The sequence below is a fragment of the Amblyraja radiata genome, chromosome 15 (assembly GCF_010909765.2).
Source record: "Amblyraja radiata isolate CabotCenter1 chromosome 15, sAmbRad1.1.pri, whole genome shotgun sequence".
Taxonomy (NCBI): Eukaryota; Metazoa; Chordata; class Chondrichthyes; order Rajiformes; family Rajidae; genus Amblyraja; species Amblyraja radiata.
This window is the reverse complement of record NC_045970.1, coordinates 20,652,127-20,675,498: the sequence shown is the minus strand read 5'-3', so window position 1 is coordinate 20,675,498 and position 23,372 is coordinate 20,652,127. Positions and strand designations below refer to the sequence as shown.

Below are 23,372 nucleotides of genomic sequence, written 5' to 3'. Positions count from 1 at the left end.
CGTCTCCGGCCAGTTTGCAGTTTTCCTCTGGAGTTGGAACGGGGCTGGGCTGCTGCTGGCTGTGGGTCTCTGGGATCTCCGTGCTTGCAGTGGGCCTGGGGGTCGGTGTCCCGTTGGTCCTGACGTCTCCGGTGACTGGCACTGACCTGCTAGCATCGCCGACATGAAGACAGTGCAAAGCCCCCGCGCCGGTGCAATGGTCGGGGAGCTGGAGAGGGGAGGGAAGGGGTCACACACATGGCCGGGAAGCAGAGGGGTGTAGGTGGGTTGAAACTGAAGTCAGCGACAATCTGCTGCTGCCTGCCCGCTGAGTTAAAAAGTTCCCACGCAAGACTCACGATACACTGTGTATCGTGCTACCGTGGGAACTTTTTAACTCAGCGGGCAGGCAGCAGCATATTGTCAATTATTAACCCTCCCGCGCAATATACCCTCACCTTCTCTTTTATGAATGGGGATTTAGTTCCCCTTTCTTCGAGGACCGACCGGAGGTTTCGCTGTCACCTCTGCGGGCCGCCCTCAGTGAACGTTTTCAAGGACCTTTCTTCAAGGACCGAAAAAATGTCCGCTATTCGGAGGTTTTCGTTATTTGGATCTTCGGATAAAAGGTTGTGCACCTGTAGTAGGACCATCTCCCTTTGGCATTCAATAGAATAACATCACCAAATCTCCCGCCCACCACTGAAATACTGGGGGTGAGATGGCGGAATGGAATCATCACTGATCAAAAGATTGACAGGGTCAGTAATAGAAACACTGTGGCTATAAGAGCAGGGCAAAGATCAGGTATTCCTAGGGATTTATCTGCTGATCACCAAAAGCATTTCTGCGGTCTAGAGAGCGCAAATCAGTAGTGGGATGGAATAACCTTCTGGACGCAACTCCAACGCTTGATGTCATCCATTATAATAACAACCCATTCAATCAGCACTGTATCCACCACCTTGAGCATTTACTCCCAGCTCACTGTGGTAGCAGCATGCACCGTCTACAAAATGCAGAGTACTGACTTATCAAAATATCTTATGTAGAATTTGGAAAACTTGACCCCTACCACAAGAAGAACAAGGTCTTTTCTACGGTAGAGTTCTACGGCACAATAAGCAGCCTTTGGGCCCAACACACCGTGCTAACCAGGATGTCTTTCTGAGCTAGTCCCACTCGACAGCACTTGGCCCATAACACTGCCCTATCCATGAACCTGTCTAAATGTCTTTTAAAAGTCATAATTATACCCAGATGCTGCCTACTCGCTGAGTTCCTCCAGCAGGCTGCTTTTTTGCTCAAGATTCCAGCAACTGCAGTTTCATGTCTCTCCTATCTTTCTATAGTTCATTGCTATGTGCAAGTTGTAAATCATTACACCAAGTATGATTATTTTTATTATTATTATTGGCAAGAATAAGATATGGTTCACCCATTCTTTCTCCATCAACAGTCATTAAAGAACATTTATTCTTTCAGGACCAAAAATGAAAAAAAAATCAGCTTTATCCAAGCTACGAAAATTCAGGATAAATGGCCTGGGTATTGGACAGCTACCTAACAAACAGCTTTAGTGCTCCAAACTGTGTTACGTTCGAACAGGCCTTTCCAGAAAGTGGTCATTGGTTTCCATGAGTCATGGTCATAGAGTGAAGAAAATGATCCATTTGATGCAATAAAAATGCCCTGTTAATGAACCTTGCCTGTGATGGTAAAGTCAGTCATATTAGGTCACTATCACTGTGACAATATGACTGTGGCTTTCTGCAGCAACTTGCAGCAATGGTGTGGGAGAGACAGTAAAGAGTCCCCACATTCTGACCCCGTCACTTGCTTTGTGGTTTCTGTTGAAAGGGGTTTGAGAAAAAAAAATCTGTGCTGTAGGATCATTAGAGTGCAAAACCTGGTCAGTACTCAACCGCGGACATTTACGAGAGTATTACAGCTGTAAATAAAGCAAGTAGCATATTCAAAGACAAAGGTATGGTAAAGAGCTGGAGGAGGATAGAAAACTATATATTAGACAATCTGGGAAATATATCCCTTTTGTTGTCAATTAATAGTCATAAACCCATGAGATTTTATTTGGAGGAGATCAAGATGAATGATGTGGGGTAGAGCACTGGATGCTGTCTACATGGATTTTTGTAAGGCATTTAACAAGGGCCTTCATTGTAGGCTGATGCAGAAGATTAAGATGCAATAATAGAAGACAAAAGGGGGTTATTCTGGCTGTAAGCCTGTGACCTCTGATGTCCCGCAGGTTTTCAGTGTTGGGACTTGTGTTGCTTGCGATACTAAAACATTGGTGGGTTGGTTAGCAAGTTTGCAAGAAACACAAACAGTTGTGGATTTGCAGACAGTGAAGAAGGCTGTCCAATGATATAGATCAGTGACAGGTAAGCGCAAAAAACTATCAGAGTTTAATCTGAGCATGCGTGAGGAACTTAAACCCACAGATTTAAACAATCTATTTTTAGATTGTTCTAACAAGCAGTTCCAATGAAGGACATTATTTCTGAAAGCTTAACTGTTTCTCTTTCCACGAATGTTATCTGACCAGCTGAATGTTTCAAACATTTTCTGTCTTTATTTCAGATTTCCAGCCTATGCAATTTTTATTTTTTTTCATTATGCATGGATTTTGTTTTCCCCCAAAGTTGTACAATTCACTTGATTGTCACTCTGCAAATGATAAAGGACACGGATAGATTACAAAATGCAGCAACATTCATTTAAGGGAGACCTATCTTAAAACAAGCTGTAAAGTGACCTTCAGAATGTACTCCACACCTGCCACTAAATGTTGTGACATTAAGAGCTGTCTAAAAAAGACATGAGGCTGAGGAAGGGGCTCACTGCCCACAAAACCCTACATTCAGTGGTCTTCGCTCGTCTGAAGAAGGGTCTCGACCCAAAACGTCACCCATTCCTTCTCTCCAGAGATGCTGCCTGTCCCGCTGTGTTACTCCAGTTTTTTGTGTCTATCTTGTATTCAGTGAGGTGTGTATGTCAGGTGGTGCATGCCAGGATTGGTGCTTGAGTAGGAGGCACCATAGAGAGAACTTGTTTGATTATTCACATCAACCCACAACAAAAACCCTATTACTACCATTAGGACTGGTCACACCTCAATATCTACAGTCACCACATTTATGACAAATGCCATTGTGCTCCAGTTACTTGTTCGAAATTATGAAGTACATTGGCCCTCAGGAAACTTGAAACATTTTAAATTTATAACTTGTTTACTGCTTTGAGCAGATGTTGCTGGCAACCAGAAGCCTTGACAGAATCTGGATTAGAGATGTTCCAGTCAGGAAAATTTGGCAATGGTCACAGGTTTTAAATCCTATTATCTTTGACCATAAAACCAAACTCAGCCATAAAATGCACCTGGAAGATATAAATTTTCCTGCACGCAGTGTGTTGGAAGTGAATCTCAGGACAAGTTTCTCATCCTCAACTTCACATGCCTACATGTCTCTTTAATTTTTATACAAATGAATCCGCTTGCTACTTTGTTTGTAGTACCTATGGTGTCTCGTTGTTCCCCAACCCCACTCCCAGATCAAGATCAGGAAATTATTTTTGTCTTAGAATCCAGCTAAACACTTTGTAAAATACCTTGAATAATAAGAAATTCCTGGCAATGAATCACCTTTAAACCTAAACATCACCCTTTACCACCTCATTCTCAGCAGGCAATGGCACAACAAGAGTGAAGGTTTCAATTATTACTACAAATGATGACCAAACTGAATCTTGCAGGTAAATGTCAGCAGCTTCATGCTATTTATCCCCCTCAATGCAAGCAAGTTCAGGATTCATGCTTACTTACATCCGCGTGTGGAATCCCGAACTTGCTGACAGATTGCCGCTGGGTGAATTCTGCCTTATGCTCTGACACCAGTCTCCACATGAAGGCAGAACACAAACTTGATGCGAGTCCCCTACACTTAGACTGGGAATCTGTTTAAGGATCCTGTGCCAGGATTCATCCGAGACCCCATTCACTGCCGTTGCGATGTTACAACTGTATGGAACATAAACAGACTATAACGCATGTTATCTATTATTTTTTATCTCAGTAGTATTGCCTTGAATATTTTGGCATTCTTAATCTTGCTAATAATTTTCTAGTTAAAATTATTTAGCTCATTATTTAACAGTTTTTGAAAGCATCCCAGAAACTTTGCAGATTTGACAGATGGCTGATCAGCGGGGGGTGAGCATAGCAATCTGTTAAATTTTCCCCAGCAGTTAGTGGGTGGGCTTGCTCCGAGCCAACCATGTGACCCTGTTATGGCCTTTGATCTTGTTGATTAGGTCCAGGTTGCCCTCCACCAGCAAGTTCATCCTTATGGATGTGAACCAAATAAGTTCGGAGCGACGGGGAATCTGAGTGATGAACAGGGATCAGACCTTGTTTAGTGCGTTGGGTTAATATGGAACTAATCGTCATTTACTTACATCACACTTTTGACATTCTATTACGTGTCAATGAAAAACAAACAAAAAAATACAATAAAATTCTGCATTCTGAAGGATCTCTCATCAATAAAATGCTCTACAAGGATTTTATTTTTGTAAATTTGAATGCTGGCAATAGTTGATCCCGTTGGTCTTCAATAATAGACACAAAATGCTGGAGTAACTCAGCGGGATAGGCAGTATCTCTGGAGAAAAGGAATGGGTGACGTTTTGGGTCGAGACCCTTCTTCAATAAGATTTATATCCACATAATTCAGCATTATTGAAACAATTCTGTTCATATCCCTCATCCGAGTGCCAAGATTATTTGGAGATCTATTGTTGCAAACCACATTGGTAAATCACTGTTCCAATGATAACAACGTCTGTTTATATTTAACATCTATGCGTTGGCCACAATTTTCATCTGATCACTATGTAAGCAACAACAAGCTTCATAACAAATGTACTTCCCCAGTCTACACATGTACAGGCAGTTTTCATTTTAAACGCTTAAACGTTCTGCTTGATTTGGATTAAACAGTGACCATTATCCACCATTATCTACTAAATGCCACAGAGTTTCCTTCACTATTTTTCCTCCTAATCCTGTACCTCTTCAGTATTCACTTTTGTATTGTACCATCACTTCTTTTGTTTAATCCCTCCTGCATTGCATCCTTTTACATACTGTACCTTCCTCTTTGTTTTATCCCCCATTTCCTTTGCAGCAAAACATTTTTGTTCCATCATTAACTTTTTCTAGTTCTAATGGAAAGTTATTGAACTGAAATGTTTAGTTTAGTTTAGTTTTAGTTTAGAGGTACAGTGCGGAAACAGGCCCTTCGGCCCACCGGGTCCGTGCCGACCAGCGATCCCCACATATTAACACTATTCTACACCCACTAGGGACAATTTTTATATTTACCAAGCCAATTAACCTACAAACGTACATCTTTGCATTAACTTGGTCACTCTCCTCTCTGCTGCAGCATAATCTGTTAAGTATTTCCAGCATTTTGTATTTTCATTTAATCCAAACCAGAGCAGTCTCATTATTGTCATAAATATAGGATTCTTATTCTTCAGAGACAGCTAGCTGTAGGCCAGGCAGATTCAGCCCTTGTGTCAAGGCCAATACTCAGCAAATGCTTTATGGTTGAGGACAGTAACGGGAGGATTTTAGTGAAATGTATGTATGGTATCATAAGCCTTAATCTTGAGCAAGGTCTGCAGTGACACTGAAGTGAATTACATTGTCTCGAGAGATGGTTCAAGGCTCATTCAGCAACATTTATGATGCCAGATACTTGAATCATAGAGAATCTATGATACCGAAAGAGGCCATTTTTTCAGGCAGCTGTGGCTATGCAGATTAGAAAAGAGCAACTCTCATCCTAATTCCACCTGCCAGCACAGAGTTTATAGAACAGGCTAGTGTCATGATTGTTCTTGCCTTTTTACCCTTCTGGGCAGAGAGTTTTAGACCAATACTGCCCTCTGCATGAAAGATTGTTTTCTTATCTGCCTTCCACCTATTATTTAATGGTCACTGGCTTGGCTCCTTCTGTCCTCCAGGCCCTACAAATCTCTCCTAAGCATCCCCTGCTGCAAAGAAAACAGTACTAGCAATCCAGGTAATATCCTCACAAACCTCCTTTGCATCCTCTCTCATTCTAAGATATTTTTCTGCCAGGAGCGATCAGATCATCTATTGTTCAAGCTGTGGACCAATGGGTGTTGTTTACAATTCTTGTACAACCTCCCTGTTTTAATGTTCTATGTCCCATCTGAAATGAAAGCATCATGTTTGCCTTTTTAACCATCTTATTGACCAGTTCTGCCACCTTTAAAGATCTCTGGACATAAACTCCAAGGTCCTTTTATTTGTCCTCTCCACTCATTTCTTGCTTGCTGTATTTTCCTGAATGCTTTATCTCACATTCTCTAGTTTAATTTCCATTTGCTACTTTGCCCAATAGATTCCTTAATGTCAACCATAGCGATAATTGTTGTCCCATTAATAAACTGCTTTATTATGCCCCTTATATTTAAGTTTTAAATCCTTGGCTCCAAGCACTTAAAATATTCCTGCATTAATGCTGCTCCTTCAAAGTGCTCATCAGCAAAATCAGGATTTTTAAATTACATGCAGAATCAACCTTGCTAAAGGTGGTGTAACAGTCCGACTTTCTAACGTTTCAAGTGGAATCCAAAATCGCTGTGTTCATGTTCTTCCCACTGAAGGTTTCTGAATGTGTCTGGATTATTGCCAGTGGTAACAGACAAGATGAAGGTTGTTCTTCACTAGTAGAGATACACAAGGAGCAGCAGCTCCTTCCTTCAGACCTGAGCTACTTGAATACTTCACGCTGCTGCTGAGTATAAAGCAGCAGAAACCGTGGCTGACAGCAGGCAATCTGCCCACTCTGCTGATGTGTGACACAATAGGAGAGAACAAAGTTGAAATATGCAAATAGACAGGCGCAGGATACAAAATGCAAATACTTACTAAGTCCCAACTGCATCAAATGCAGAAAAGATTTGGAGTTGAACCCACAGGCGTCACCTGGATGATATCTAAAACCATAGCTGATTAAGGAACAAAGACACACTCTTCACAATGCTGTATGCACTGCAGCGACTATCCACGTTCTGAATTATTTCATATCTCAGCGATCATCTGTCCAAAATGACTCATGTATGCAAAGAACACCATGTCAGAAAAAGAATCAGGCACACTGAACACTGAACCAGAAGAAGCATGTTACACCAGTGAAAGCAATTGATGGAGAGATACTGACATGAAAAGTGTTGGAAATCAAAGACGCGATCTTCCGTTCACCAGCGCAATATTCCTTGTGGCTAAACCCTTTGTGCTTCAATATCAATAAAAACACAGAAATAAATGTGTGATAGGTATAAGATTCAAATGGTTAGAAAGCACTCAAAGCTACAATCAGCATAGCTCTCGGGCTAAAATGAGAGAGATGAGAGATCTCTCAGTGAGGGATCAGTAGCTGTCACTGTTCTACACTTGGGTATCTTTACACAGCCATAGCTTGACCAGCTTCCCCTATACCTTCAGATCAGCCTGGGTCACTAGTGTCACTGCTGCTGCCCACAAGTGGGCAGACAAATGAGGTTGGGGAAGTACTTGCAGCAATGTAGCTTTACTTAGAACCACAACAGTAACCCACATTGATATTAGTGACACAAAGGCAAATTCCTGTAGTGGTGAAAATCTGAAATACAAACAAGAAAATTCTTAAAAGCACTTAACTGGAAGATTTACAGGTCTTAATCATGCCCACAGAACAATGTTGTACGTCTTAGCCTTCATTGTAAGTGTGGTCAAAGGAGGGCAGTTGAGAAGCACTCAGTGTTGAATGTTTGTACGTCTCTTGGTTCCTTCCATACCTGCTCTCAATGCTAAGCCCAGCGACGGAGTAGTGCTGGGGAAAGGGTCAGGATGTTCTCTGCACTTAGCTTTACTAGAGAGGGCTGGTGCAGCAATATTGGCTTCCTCCAATATTTTGGATCTATTTTTGACTATTTTCCTTCTTTACATACCCCTTTTAGTATTCTAACGACTATAGTTTGATCCATATTTTACTTAACTCCATTAGCCCCTGGAGGCAAATACAATAATATCATTTAAGAGGCTTTTGGATAGGCCCTTGGATTATGCAGGGAACGGAAGGATATGGATCATGTTCAGGCAGAGGAGATTAGTTTACCCTGGCACTATGTTTGACATGGAGATTGTGGGTTGAAGGCCTGTTCCCTTGCTGTACTGTTCTCTGCCTACTTGAAATGGTTTTAAAATGTCTCTTGACGATAAGGGACATTTAAAACATATTAAAAGGATTTCGACAATGCTGTTGTGGGGCCATCCCCACCATCACAGTTGGGTGCGTAGGTCTGATTGACCAGCCAACCACATCTGGCAGATGTGCAGCGGGTATAAGTGTTGGGGGCAATGAATCAGGGCAGGAGGTGCGAGCCAGCCCATGGGTGGGGTCATAAATTATTCATCATTCCTGATGAGAAGTTACATCTGCTTCTTTCTTTACAGATGCTGCCTGACTTACTGTGTAACCACAATTGGTGAAGGTTTTTAATGTTTGCTGCTGGCAACTTAAAATAATTGTCATGTCATGAGTTTTGTGAAAGACTATTGTGCATGAATTTACTTTAACTTATTACATAGTTATATTCAGAGATGAGACGTGCAGTGCTGGAGAGGAATTTTATAGCCCAAGAAATGAGTTGGGCAAGATGCTAAAATATATAACGTTAATAAAATATTAAAACATATTCCTGAGCCAGGAGCATTTTGGGAATGTTGGTATTTTGTGAAAGGTTTGTGCACCTTGTGATTTTATATGTTCTAGCACCAGCCAGCTGAGTTCCCCAAGCATCGGGATGCCTGACTGATGGGCTGCAGAGCCTGGGGAGAAGGTAATTCCACTTGCATGCTCCCCTCTCCCATCAGGCAGAAGATACAAAAGCCTGAAAGCACTTAACACCAAATTCGGGAACAGCTTCTTCCCCACTGTCAGAACAGACACGATGGGCCAAATTACCTAATTCTGCTCCTATGTCTTATGTTAGACCTAAATTAACCGCATCACTGACCTTCCAAACTCCTCCTCTGCTCTGGTCTCTAATACTTCCTTTGTCTTCACTCGGCCCACCTCCCTGTCCTATCCCTCCTTCCCTTGGCAGCAGCCTGGTATTAATGCCTGTCACCTTCCCCTGTTTGCACCATCTCTCTCCAACCACCTCCTCCCCAATCCTCCGTTCCTCTCGTTTCCAAATGTTTCTTCTCACCTTTACTTCCTCAGAAGACATGCTGAATTTTTAAATTCAGTTTATTTTGACAACAGTTCTACCACAAGACCGCAAGCAATTGCCAAAAGTTGAGGATTTAGTCCAACACGTAAACCTACCTCCCCCACCCCCCTCTCTGCATGACTTCCTCCACACCACACTGCATTAGGAAAACATTCAACATCACCAAAGACTAATTATTTCTGCACTTTCTGTGTAACTAACAGTATAATGCTCTAACATTCTACTTTGCAGTCTAGTCGTTTTTACAATGTGTTAACCATTGTACTTGTGTATGGCTTCATTGTACTTATGTATAGCATAATTTGACTGGATATCATGCACACATTGGTTTTCTCTGTACCTTGGTACACATGACCAAAATAAACCACCACCAATGCAGTCAGCCACCAGTAATAATAAGAAAATGCTAATTAGCTCTTGACGCTAAATTGAGTAGTACTCATAAAAATCCCTTTTTGTCAAGATTCCTAACCATAAACCTTGTTGAATTACGGCACAATTGTATTTAAGTCACATATGGAATACTGTACTACTGCTGCCCTCTGATAAAAGCATTGTCACCTTTATAAAGAAGCACCGTTTACAGTTACCCCCCCCAAAAAATCATTTAGCAAACCCTTTTCTGAATTTGTTTGTTATTTTCCACAGCCACCATAACAAACTGCTAAGTATTTTAAAAACTGCTGGAAAGGTCAGCAGACAATTGATTATACAACAATACAGCTCATTTCTGTTTTCTGTGATAAGGAGAGCCATATCTTTTCCCGAATGGCTCTCCAAGTACCTTTCACCAGTGATATTGATGAAAAGCTCCCATTTAGTGTGTGTCTCACGTCCTAGGTGCAGCTAAACATTGAGTCAATAAAGTACATTAGTTGTGGTAACATAATCCACTCAAAGTATGAGCTAATTGACTGGTATGATTGGCAGACATAAAGTGGTAAGGGAACAAGTATATCTTTCTGCAAAACATAATATTGCTGAACGTTCCATTATTTCATTCCTTTATAGTGAACTTCAAAGCAAATTATTTCACAATTAGAAATGTCTGTCCAGAGTATTTCAGTCCATTATAAAACTTTTGATATTTCTAAGGATACCCTTCAAATTAAAGATATATAGCATTTGATTGCAGTGGTTTCATTTAAGCTGCAGTGAAGATCTACAGTGAAGATCTTCCCCAGTGACTTCATAAATAATTGTAGCAAACAGATTTACAGGGACAGAGCTTGATCTTTGCAAAATGTGACAATTGAAATCCAAGCATCAGCCTCAGCTTTATTTTCACATGGAACCTATGTGTCATTGGAAGGATGACAATTTATTGCCCATCCATAATGGTCTCGGGGGAAATGGTGGAGCCCTTGTTATACAAGCACTGTCAGATGGATAATCCGAGGAGTTTGGTTCAGCTGAGCAGTTTGCTGCCCCATTTCAGAACAGTCGACTAATTTACTGTTGGCCTCAAGTCACATGTGAGCCCCACAAGATAATGATGGCAAATCTGCTTTCCTAAAATACATCGTTGAACTGGATGGGTTTAATGACATTCCAGTAGATTCCTGTTCACTGGACCTAGCTTTTCAAATTCCAGATTTTTATTATAGATTTCCCACCTGCCTTGGTGATATACAGAGGCCAGGGACACAGACTTGCCAACTTTCACTCACTGGATGTCTGACATTAACATGGCATTTCCTACCCCAATGCATCCCTGAGCTCATTGGTGTTTATTGGGGCTGGGACGCACTGGCAAGCTCTGACAGAATAGAGGTTGCAGAGGCACAAATTCTTACAGTGCACCAAAGGCAGGCCACAAGACGTCACGCGTGTTTGGAGGTTGCAACTAGTTCCCATGAACTTTGGACAGCTGGGAAATAATTTCTAGAGTGCATCAAGAGATCTGATAACTTTCCTTCCCTTTTGATAAGTTGAATTCTGGCATAAGTCCACAATCACATTTTGTGTTCATTTTAACATTTACTAAACTTGTCTAACATCTTAGACCCGAAGAACAACCTTTATAGTTTCCATTTTGGCTTTGTCCAGCATTGATCTCTGCAGTCTTGGAACCAAGTCTTTTCCGAAAAATTTTAAACTTTAAAAAGTCGAAGACCCTCTCTTGGGAGATGAGGGCAAAAGTTCAATATTCCAAGATTTGTACAGCCTGGACCTCAGCCCTTGTTCAAAATTCAGATTAAAAAGCTATAGTGTGCCCATGAAAGCAACACTTACAATTAATAGTGTGTATTACTATTTGCAAAGCAAATTATCTGGAACTAGAATGCAAGGTTTTAAATTTGTTAGGAATGATGTTCCCCTTTTATGTGGAAGCATACAACCATCTTAAAAAGAGTTCCTTAATAGTGCCAAATGCCGTTTTAATAGCTAATGGTTTAATTGTTTTGATTGTTGTTGTGATATTGCCCAGTTAAATGTTCAAATAACATTCCATAGTATCCTACTTAATTTATTTACCTTTCAATTAGATTGATCAAACTAATCTCCTCATTTAAAAAAATACATTCTCTAAAGAAACTGACATTCCAGTCTCTAAGGAAAAAAGTAGTTTGGATCATGCATTTGGTTTGAAGTGGAGATGAATTCAATAAAAACACTAAAGAGACTATAAGATTGAGTAAAAATACAATCCTTTTTCATGTGATCCTACGTGAAATAGAAATCATGTTTAATATTTAGTAACATATATGAAAGTTTCTGCAATGTGCATGACATTTTAATGTAACTGCTATCTTACTTTTTAATATATAGCATGTTTAATCAACATTATATTTGTGTGTCAAATGAATTACTGAGAGAAAGCACATTGGCCACTGGGATTATTGCCAAACATGGTGACAGATCAAGGATGATATGATTTTTAGAGTGATCCAAGAATCACATTATAATTGAAGTTATAAAAACAAGGCAAATCATGGCAACATAACAGGCACATTAATAAAATAAGAAACAAATTAGGTAATAAAAATGTGGAATCCAAGTAAATTATCTAGATTTATTAGCTTCAAATTAATTAAATGCCATTATTTTACTTTGGTTATATAGATTATATATTACTATTAATTTAGTTCCTATTCATTTATTTTTGGTATCAATTAGTTATAGTTTAACATAAATGTAATATGACCAAGAATATACAAATTAAATCATGTCTGTAAAGTGTTTTTCAAATAGATAACCACTGTGACAATGTGATACGGAAAACAAACATCCTTGAGTTGACTACCTTTTTTTTAAAGCTTGTGTCCACTGACCATATCCCTAACCAGAAGTTACAGTATTAACTTTGGTTCTTGAGGGATCTCCAAAACCCACAGGTTTTTGTTCCAATCAGTAAATAATTGCTTCTGATAAAATCCATTTGTTTGCACTCTCACAGAAGTCTGGAGTGTGTATGAACTAGTGCATTTAGCAATAGGGTGTTTGCATTGCGCACATCAAAATTAACTATCATGTGCTAGTTCGATTGAAATCTTGGATCGCAAAATATCACCATAAACCAAAGCAGAGTCTGGCTTAAAAATTGAATAGGATGGAACTGCAGGTGCTAGTTTACACCGAAGATAGACACAAAATGCTGGAGTAACTCAGTGGGGACAGGCAGCATCTCTGGATAGAAGGCTGAGACTCTTCTTCTAAGGGTCTTGACCCAAAACATCACCCATTCCTTCTGTTTAAGAAGGAACTGCAGATGCTGAAAAATCGAAGGTACACAAAAAAGCTGGAGAAACTCAGCGGGTGCAGCAGCATCTATGGAGCGAAGGAAATAGGCAACGTTTCGGCCCGAAACGTTGCCTATTTCCTTCGCTCCATAGATGCTGCTGCACCCGCTGAGTTTCTCCAGCTTTTTTGTGTACCACCCATTCCTTCTGTCCAGATATACTGCCTATCCCGCTGAGTTACTATATCTTATGGGTTAAAAATGAGTTGTCTATCTTATGCCTTAAAAATTAATTTGTGCAACACAAAGGAAAATGGTGTTGTGCAACACCAACCAATTTTAATCACAGTTCTTAGAGAATTAAAGGCAGTAGCTAATGCTATGATTTTTTTGATGGAAAACACCTAGTGTGTCTAGCATGTTTTCTGATGACTGGCTTACCCAAACAACATCAACACTTGTCCAAAACCCAGAACTAGTTTCTTGCCTGTTTGTTAACCACATTGGTCTAAATGATGGTATTGTTCGCTACAGAAGAACCAGTTCTTTGTAATGCTGGAGGCTAAAACTAATTAGTATCAAAGGTTTCAGGCGCATCTCTCCTGCAGTTGATAGTAGAGCTGCCAAAGAAGGTTCAAATGGGCTGACACAGTCCACAAATAGGAACCCAGTCACCCCAGCTACCGTCAGCAGATTTCCGCTCAAAAGCAAGCACCCGGAAAAAATGCCAGAACAAAAAGAAAATCCGGCAAAAAGTCACAATAGTTTGATTTTCATCTGGACAGAAATATGGTAAAAATTGGAGAAAGATATCTGACAAAAAAAACTCAGAAGGATGTTGCCAAATTGGTGCCTGTCAGAGCACAAGAGTCTCTGTAAATGCCCAGCATTATAAAGTCACATTCACCAAAGAGATGGTTTTCCATTTATCTAGTATTTCTTGACTTCCCTAATTCAGCAGGGAACAAAGTGCCAGATCTGGAATTTCTCAGCAGAGACACTGTAAAGACCACAGGGCAAGGTTTCTGAAATAAGGGTGACTTTCAGTTCAAGAATAGTGAAGGCATGGGCTTAATAGACATTTGTGGTCTGCTAACTATTGCATGAAAGAGGTATGCGGAATCCAACTGCTTAAATGTCACATGAGGAAGCTTGCTGGTGTAGTTTGGAGCTGACACAAATGAATTTCATGATTTCTCCTTAAAACTTAAAAAGAAAATTGCTTCAGACAGCACCCGAGGTCGGGATTGAACCCAGGGCTTTGGGACTGTGAGGCAGTGGCTCTCGCAGCTTGAGCACTCTGCTGACAGTCTCCTCCGCTCCAAAGAAAGTTTAAAGAAATCTCTCCCCAATGTGGTCCTCTACATATACCAAAATCTACCAAATGTCATTTATCCCTTCCTTTGTCAATTGTCTCATCTTTTGAGTTACTCTTTGTCATTTCCATTTGTAATTTCACCTTTTATAATTTGGTTCCAGCAACAAACGCACGCATCACTATGACATTCAAAGCACTCAGACCCTTGCTCCAGCCACATGCTGAGACCCAGGCTCAGTCACACAGCAGCACATGTGATCTGCGTCCTTACTGAGGTCAAGTCTGAGCAACACAACGTCACGAGACCTCGCCCTTCCTGAAATCCAGTCTCAGAGACACGCAGCATCATGTGCGTGGCTCAAACTTGCACTGCGGACCCTTGCTCTTTGAAGCTGTCATTGCTTTTGGTTTCCCCTCTAGTCTCTTACCCTTCTAGATCTTCAGTCTGATACAAACAGGCTCAATTTTTCAACTTGCTCTGAATTTGTAACAACCTGTTATTTTGTCTTATTTAACATTTCTTATTTCCTAGCATTTATTTCAAGAATACAAAAACAGGGATGTAATGCTGAGGCTCTATGAGGCGCTGGTCAGGCTGCATTTGGAATATTGTGAACAATTTTGGGCACCATATCTGAGGAAGGATGTGCTGGCTCTGGAAAGGGTCCAGAGGAGGTTTACAAGAAAGATCCCAGGAATTAGTGGGTTAACATATGATGAATGTTTGATGTCACTGGGCCTGTACTCTGACCTTAGAAGAATGATGGGGAACCTCATTGCAATGTACAGAATAGTGAAAGACTTGGATAGAGTGGGTGTGAAGAGGATGGTTCCACTAGTGGGAGAGTCTAGGGCTAGAGGTCATACTCAGAATTATAGGACGTTCCTTTAGGAACGAGATGAGAAGGAATTTAGTCAGTGGTGAATCTGTGGAATAGATATTTTTAAAGCAGAGATAGATAAGATTCCTGATTAGCATGGGTGTCAGGGGTTATGGGGAAATGGCAGAAGAATGGGGTTAGGAGGAAGAGATAGATCAGCCATGAATGAATGGCAGAGTAGACTTATTGGGCCAAATGGCCTAATTCTGCTCCTATTACATGACTGTATGCTAGCTTTGTCATTAGAATTGCTAAAGAGGGCAGGGTGCTGTTGTTTAGTGAACTGACTTCCACCTTGCAAAGACTTCCACTGACTTCCACTGAACATCAAGCCACCATTTCCCAGTTCCATGACCTCATCCCACTTTCTTCCCACGTACGTCCTTCCTTTAATCGATTAACCGGATTGTGCTGTGGAACAACTTGTCTCAGCCTGTTCCTTAGCAAGAACAGAAGAGGTTGGGTGTGCCATCTCTTGAAGTTGATGAAGTCACACAGAGTTCAGAAGGGTATATCGTGCCCAGTGGAAGATGGGCTGTCTTACAGAAATCATACAAGTGGTAAAGGGCAGAGAAGTAAGTGCAGCTAGGAATGAGACAGGGAATTAAAGTCGCAGGGTATTAGTAACTCAAAGCCATGATGTAAACTGGAGCGAGTTGCAGGCAGCACTACTTTTGAAAACCTTTAATTCTTCATTGATATAGAGCACCTACTTTCAGAAATGTTCAATGAATATTACAAATCAGTCCCACGCAAAGATGTGCTCAAACATTCTCAACCTGTGGGTCCCCAAAACATCATGTATTCGGCCGTGGACTCATTATCATGCAGTAAGATCTAAGATGTTTACGTAGATATAAAAAAAATGCAGGCAATTGTTCAAAAATATTAGAAACTTGGAAAGTTGAGATTGTCTGGTCAATCACCCCAACCCCAGGAAACTGCTGGAGTACCTCAAGACTATCTACTAGGTCCAATGGTCTTCAGTTGCTTCAATGATCTTCCGTTCAGCACCAGATCAGAAGTGGAGAATTTTTTTGATGATGCACAATATGCAACTTGTCAGCAGATGAAGCAGTCAAAACCTGGAGAGCATTCAAGTATGAGCTGATGTCGAATACGTAACATCTGTGCTACAAAATTGCCAGGCGATCTCAATCTGTAGCAAATGTGTGTCTATATACCTACTGACATAACCATCGAGTTCTACACCATCTATTTCCTGGGGGTGTCAGGTCACCACTGACCAGCAACATCAATGGACCGGCAACACTGTGGTTATTTTCAAGTCAGAGTCAAGGTATCCTGTAACAATACCTCAATGTCCAATAGTATTCATGTCCTTTGCTCCATTTGGATTGCACATTTCATGAGAGTGATGGAGTACCCTCCACTTGCCTGGATGACCACAGAGCCAATAACACTCATGAATCTTGCACCATCCTGGACAAAGCAGCCTGCTTGATACACCCTGGACACCACCCGACATATTAATTTCCTTTACTACCAGGGCACTGCATGTACACCACCAACAAAAATCATTGCGGTTACCCAACTCAACTACTTCAGGCCTCTCAAGCCCGGGAGATCTTGCGGCAAGGAGTTCAGTTGGCTCCAGGAAATGCCACCATGTGCAGTTTCCGCTGTTGGTTATACTCTATCCTGACTGGCAAATACATCACCATTACATTACTAGCGATGGGTCAAAATCCTGCACCTTTCAAGAGCATGATGGCACCATCATATTCGGAGGTGGCTCATCACCTCCTTCTCAAGATCAATCAGGGATGGTCAGCAGGCAACTCCTGTACACTTGGAATATCTACGGTGTAGAACGAGTCTCAGAAAGGGGGGGGGGGAGGGGCAAGAAGGAAGAGGTGAAAGGAGTGAGAAAAGGTGAGAGGAAAGAGGGAAGCACGGGCAGTACAGAGCAGAGCAAAAGAGAAAGCAGGGAATAAGCGCTAAGAAGAGAGAGTTAGTTAAGAGATGGAATTAATCATAGTTTATTTTTATTGGTCAACAGCTCAGGTGCTAAAGAAAATAATGTGCTCATCCGTGCACATGTGCTGAGTTTGGTGTGTTGAAACAACAAGTGCAAAAGAGAGGATATTAAATCATCTACTCAGGTACTTAACAAAGCCTATAGGTTTCCAAAAGGGTTCACTCCCTCAGTTGAAGCATGTTATGGATCCACAAATGTGAAAAAAGTAGAAAACGGCATTAGTAACATTACGCTAAATAAACTAACATGATACCGAATTCTTTTTTTTAAAAAGATGAAAGCAGTGTGGAATAACAGTTTTTACCGTTGCAAGAACAGGTTATGGGTTGCCTGGAGCATCAATAAATTGATCCTCTGCTTCAAACAATGGGAGTGTTTTGCAATCTTTGATTTTAGATTGTTGCTTACAATCTCTCCTGCCTGGTTTGCAATTGCTTTAGGTTGGATTTTAGAAACTGGATTTACAAACATCCCGGTGATATACGGGGCCGTACATCGCCCGACGGGGCCTAAAATGGTCGTGGGACTTACCATCGCCCACCTGGGGCTTCAACATCGGGCTTCAACATCAGGAGAAAAATCGAGAGCAGGGGAGAGAAAAGACTTTGCCTTCCATCACAGTGAGGAGGAGGTTCACTATGATGGATGTTTGTGTGAATTGGTTGTGTCTAGTAGGGATCGTTTTTGTTTGTATGGCTGTAGAAACAGAGTTTCGTTTGAGCCTCACTGAGGTTCACTTGACAATAAATATTGTATTGTACAGAACTTCTGACGAGTTGAACTGCAAAGAAGCCCCAAAGCTGAATTAAAGAATTAGAACTGCAGCGTGAAAGGATTGATGGTGAAGAGAGGGAAACAATATTTGCTATTCTGACTGGGCGCAAAGTGAAGGACCTTGTTTTAGGAGGGCACATGCACTCCCACAACAAAGGAGTCAGGCAATCTGTACAGTGTTTAAGGGTAAAAACAAATCTGTTCATGGCTGAATAAAATGTTGCTGCATATAATTTTAAATCAGCTCTGAATGAAAGGGTTGAAATGTTGCAAGTTATTAATATTTTTGGAACAGTTTTTCTTTCAATTCCATTCCAGTCCTACACCGGCACTCAAACAAGAATGTTAATCCCTGCACGGTTTCTCTTCAATCAGCTTTTACAGTCCTGTCAAAATGTAATTGTGCACACAGATGAATGACAATCCCTGGGAAATGTAAAGTAATCTTATCAAAAGGTTGAGTAATTTCTGCATCTGTCTTACATGTTGCAAAATTTAAATACACAAGTCACTCCTAATGTGCTTATGTTAATGGAGATCTGTGGCATCTACATCGTTGTAGGTTATAATTCAAAAATACTGCAATTTGTTTCACATCCATTTTGGGATGGCAGGGGAGGATTTGGAAATGAGTGTCAGCCTAAGCCTACAGTCCATCACATACCTGAGTCATCTTGGCAAGGTCAAGGGACGGCCTTTGTTCTTCCGGGCGCCGTCGCTTCATCCCAACTTTCTGATCGTTGTGGACGCACGGCTGGGACCTGCATCGGAGTAGGCGGCTGGCCTGCTGCGCGTGGTCTGAGACTGGGGCTGTTGCTGCATTAGTGGACGGCTTGCCGTGCTCCAGCACAGATATCTGCTCGTGAGACGCGGAAAGGGGCCGCAGCAGATCGACCCTGGATGCCACGCCCAAACTGGAATCGGGGTGCAAGTCATCCTCAAGCCTTCCACAAGCGGGCGGGGTCCAGAAGCCCTGACCCCGAGGGCACGCTGATCTCTTGCTGGTTGCCAAGGGTTCCCATGGAAAAGATGAGACGTTGGATCTTGAAGGCAGACTAAAACTGGAACTCCTCTGCATTGTAGACACCCCGTTCGAAAAATGTTGCACGCTGCTCCCACTGTGGCAGCGTCGTTTATCTACTGGAGTCCACACCTTTGACCCACTAGGTTTCCAGGGGGATCGACAGCTGGAGAGCTCATCTGAAAATGAGAGCGACCTGCACTGCCGCTTGCTGGGAGGTGCCGATGGGTTGCTGCTACAGTCACTGAGGCTGAGGTCTTTGATCAAACTGGTCACAGCAGACGTTGTACTTGCATCACTTGGCCAGACTGCATTCTCCTGATACTCATCTGAGCCAGTCAAACAAGTCCAAGGTGGATCCAGATTACTGGTAGTTTGCTCAAGGTCAATTTGACACTTCCTGTTGAGGTCTTTCCACCGATCACCCTCTTTTTATTCCAAACAAACAAAACAAAAAGGTTTCATTAGACTGTACCCAAGATTCCACTGTATGGATTAGTTCTTAAGGAAAGAAACATTATAAATGGATTGGTATATCATCATTTCTATCTACTGTCTAAATAAAAGTTATGGCCATCAAATGTCCCAACCAAATAGGGGATGTGGCTTGTGGGAGCACAGGTGGAAAGATACACAGGTCAAACAATGTAGCAGTCAAAATGTAATTTAAAAAAAGGAACTGCAGATGCTAGTTTATATGAAAGATAGACACAAAATGTTGGAGTAACTCAGGGGGTCAGGCAGAATCTCTGGAGAAAATGGATAGGTGACATTTCAGGCTGGGATCTTCTTCGGATGTTTTAGCAGCCTGTGTTTTAAAAGTCAATAATGTACATAACGAACATGACATCAATGTGCACATAATTACTTGAGATCGCACTATTGATGTACATTCAGGCACCACTAATAAATAGTACAATTCAGTCTTACAAGATGCCAGTCAATGGTAAATACAGGCACTTTCAAAAGTCCATGTTCACTTTGGTTTCATTTGCCTCCCCCTTCTGAACTTGAAGCTTCATTGGTCCCCTCGACAGCCCATTCCCTTTGATATCCTATCTGACATCCTGTGGACCCCTGACCTATCTCCAGCACTCTGATCTAATCCCGATATGATCCTTTGTCCTTGCTCCCTCCCCTTCAATTTCCTCTTATTGTCCAAACACCTGCTAGCTCCCCCCAACCATTCCCCGCCCCCACCCTGCGCCTAATCCTCACTTTTCACTTCCTTCACTCTCGTTGTCCGTCCTGCATAGGTGCCAATATTCTTGCTGTCAGACACATCTGAGTCAGACACATCAGCACAAAAGTCCAGGCTGATGCTTCAGGAGGAGCTGCATTGCCAAAGGTGCCGGCTTTCAGATAAAATGCTAACCTGAGCATCCCAGATGGCCATGATCCTATGGCATTACATTAAAGAAGAACAAGGGTGTGATCACCATTTGACCAATTATCTCTCGTGTCCTGACGAATATTTATCCCTCAACAAACATCACTAAAGAAAGAGTTTCTGTTCATTACCGCTCGGATGTTTGTTGAGTTTGCTCCGCAAAAATGACTACCATATTTCCAAACCGTAACAGTGACTACATCTCAAGTTTTTCACTGGTTGTGAAGTGCTTTCGGATACACCAAAAGAGACGCAAAATCTGATACATTTACAAATAGTTCTTCACTATCTGTTCATAAACTGTATCCAATAGTCTGGCCATTTCCTACTCCACTCCTTGACTTTGATCATCTTGCCCCTCCAACTCTCTGCCCTATCACCATGGTACTGTTTAATTGAATGACCTCGAGAGGATCCGGTTAGCCACATATCTCTCACAACTGATGGGTGAAGCATGGGACACCCACAATTTTAGTTCATTCTTGGAACCGTCAGTGATACAGTGATGAATGGGACCAGTTGGGAGCTTCTCCCAATCTTTATCCAAAACAAATAAGCTCAGCCTGATTTTCCTGAAATTGGGTACAAGGGCTGTTTCTCAAAAAGTAAAAAAAAAACAATATTCATTGTTTTCCCCTCACCACAAAATCTCAATGATACCAGTTCCACTACGAACTAAACTGTGCCAACAAATATATTGTTCTTTAAAATAAGATTTTCTTATTAATTTGGCAGTGTGATTTTAGACATTTATTTACGTAAAACAAAAGAACAATTGATATTAAAGAGCAAATTGTGATGTGAGATGTCAGTATCCTGCAAAGGTTCCATGACATATTCTGCAAATTTCCATACACTGCCCATTTTGAATTTTACTGTTTTACCTAAAAAGTCCCAACATGCCTGAGCAATGTACGGCTCGTCAGTGGGACGCCTTACTGCCAAGTGCCTCAACTCAATTTATGAATTTGGGCAGGTTGTAAAGTGTAACACAATAAAATGACAGGAACTCTCCTTTGCTGGAGGTGATGGTGTCATTAAACAAAGGCCTCTTTGATTCCTGCAGGTGGATGTGAACGAGCACATGGGCCATTCGAATGGTATCCTCGTCTAATGTTGCTTTAAAAAAAATGCTCCTGTAACACTGACTGCACTGTAAATGGCCTTAGGCTCACCTGAGGACTAGATGGGGCTTCTCCCATTTCAATGACAAATATCAGAATGAGAACTGTGGCCACAGGATTGGTACTGCAGAAATCTGCATTATGCTGAAAGACTGCAGCAATTTGAGTTTCTTATCCTTCAAAGGAAACTGTTGTGAGGTGATTTTAAAGTTATTCAATACAGTAATAATACAGAAAAAAGCATCATAAATCAATCATTCATGACTCTGGGTTAAATAATTCCTATTGAAAAAATGAGAGGCGTACCATTATAGGGAAGTGTGTTGACCTATTCTATTACTGGGGTAACAAAGATAGTAAACGCTATCCATTAAATCTTATGATTACAGGTAAGGAAAATCATTCAGCCCGTCTTTCTCATTTGCAGTTTTCAAATAAGCTTTATTGGATTCCAGGGGGCTTAATTTGGTTATGGGGTGCAGAAGACTAATCTATGCATGCTGCAACATATTCAATTTAGTAAATGGTACATGTGGATAAATATAATTCAGCACTTTGTCAAACGCTGGCTCTTGCTGACACTAACCATCAAGAGAACGAGGTGGTTCCAATCAAATGCCAAATTTAGTGCACAACTAAAACTACATGCAAGATAAATGTTGTGACTGACCTGGCCCAACCTGTTCTAACTGAGCAGGTTCGGTTAAATTTGGAACTGTTGAATCATCAATACATGAACAGAATTTCCCGATAAAATATACAGAACATAAACTCTGGAACTCAAAGAAGAGGTTTGGTTGCTGCAATTGACAATTCAGAACTTTCTCAGATGGATGTATAAAGATGGGTTGAAAGGTCTCGTTTATCCATAATTACCATGAGCTTTTATGAGCTGGTTATTGTTCTTGTTATCATGGAAATATAACAAGTTAGCCCTGCTGGCATCAGTGTAATCACCTGCAAGGCTCTGCTTTTTATTCATCCAAATAGGAATTAAATTGTTTAACAGTTTCATAAATGATTGATGTGACACAATGATTATTTCCATCAGTGTGTAGGCTATTCATCATAAACTATTTTAAGCCAAAGGCATGTTCAACCCACCAGAATATATTTATATCACAGTGATTCATTATTTTGTTAACACAGTCAGCTATAGCCTTAAAACATTATAAATAATGAATGTTTAATTTAAATAAAGACTTTTATGTAGATCCAAGAGACCTTTTCACTGCCCTCCATCGTACTAATTCAAAAAGCCTGTAGATTAAAATGATCAACTCGGAAAACTCTCTCTCAACCCTGAACATAATCTAATTTAGGAGACGGACAGAATTATTTTAAATACCCAGAACATCTTCACAATCCAGATCCTTGAATGGCAACAAAACAAGTTGATTCTTGGTAAAACTAAATACAACATATATACAGTTTCACTCAAATAAGTCAACTTGATACTGTATTAACCAGGGAAACAGTGACAGCATTTTTCACTAGCTCGGTCATTTGAATACCATTAATAAGTTGATGATCGAGCTAGCACAGTGCATGGTCTTTTCATGCCACGGCATGTCTTAAGCTTGTAACTCAGTCATGATGAGGCAAACTGACGGGTCCTGGTTAAGTTAGAAGAAAGAGTACTCTGTGAAAGCCAAGAGGAATTCCAAGCCCTGGAATCATTCTAATCCACTCATTCTGGGATATGAAAATAGTTTGCATTTTAAAGAAGGGCTGCAAATGCAAATGGAAGGGATCGTGAAGCAGATTATTTGACTGCCAAGTAAATCAGGGAATATTTCATGAGGAATTATTGAAGTGACAAGAAGAGATGTGAATAATGCACAGGGACATAATGGGGAGAC

General features: G+C 41.1%; 1 protein-coding gene across 12 annotated transcripts in view; it reads right to left on the bottom strand.

Annotated features, from left to right (window-relative positions):
* Positions 1 to 23,372, bottom strand: part of fam53b (family with sequence similarity 53 member B) — a 103,500-nt gene that overhangs the window by 30,548 nt on the left and 49,580 nt on the right. For all 12 annotated transcript variants that reach the window (XM_033033735.1, XM_033033734.1, XM_033033741.1 and 9 more), the window contains one exon: positions 18,640 to 19,424. In XM_033033735.1, the coding sequence (XP_032889626.1) occupies positions 18,640 to 19,424 (785 nt within the window). The remainder of the gene's footprint in view (positions 1 to 18,639; positions 19,425 to 23,372) is intronic.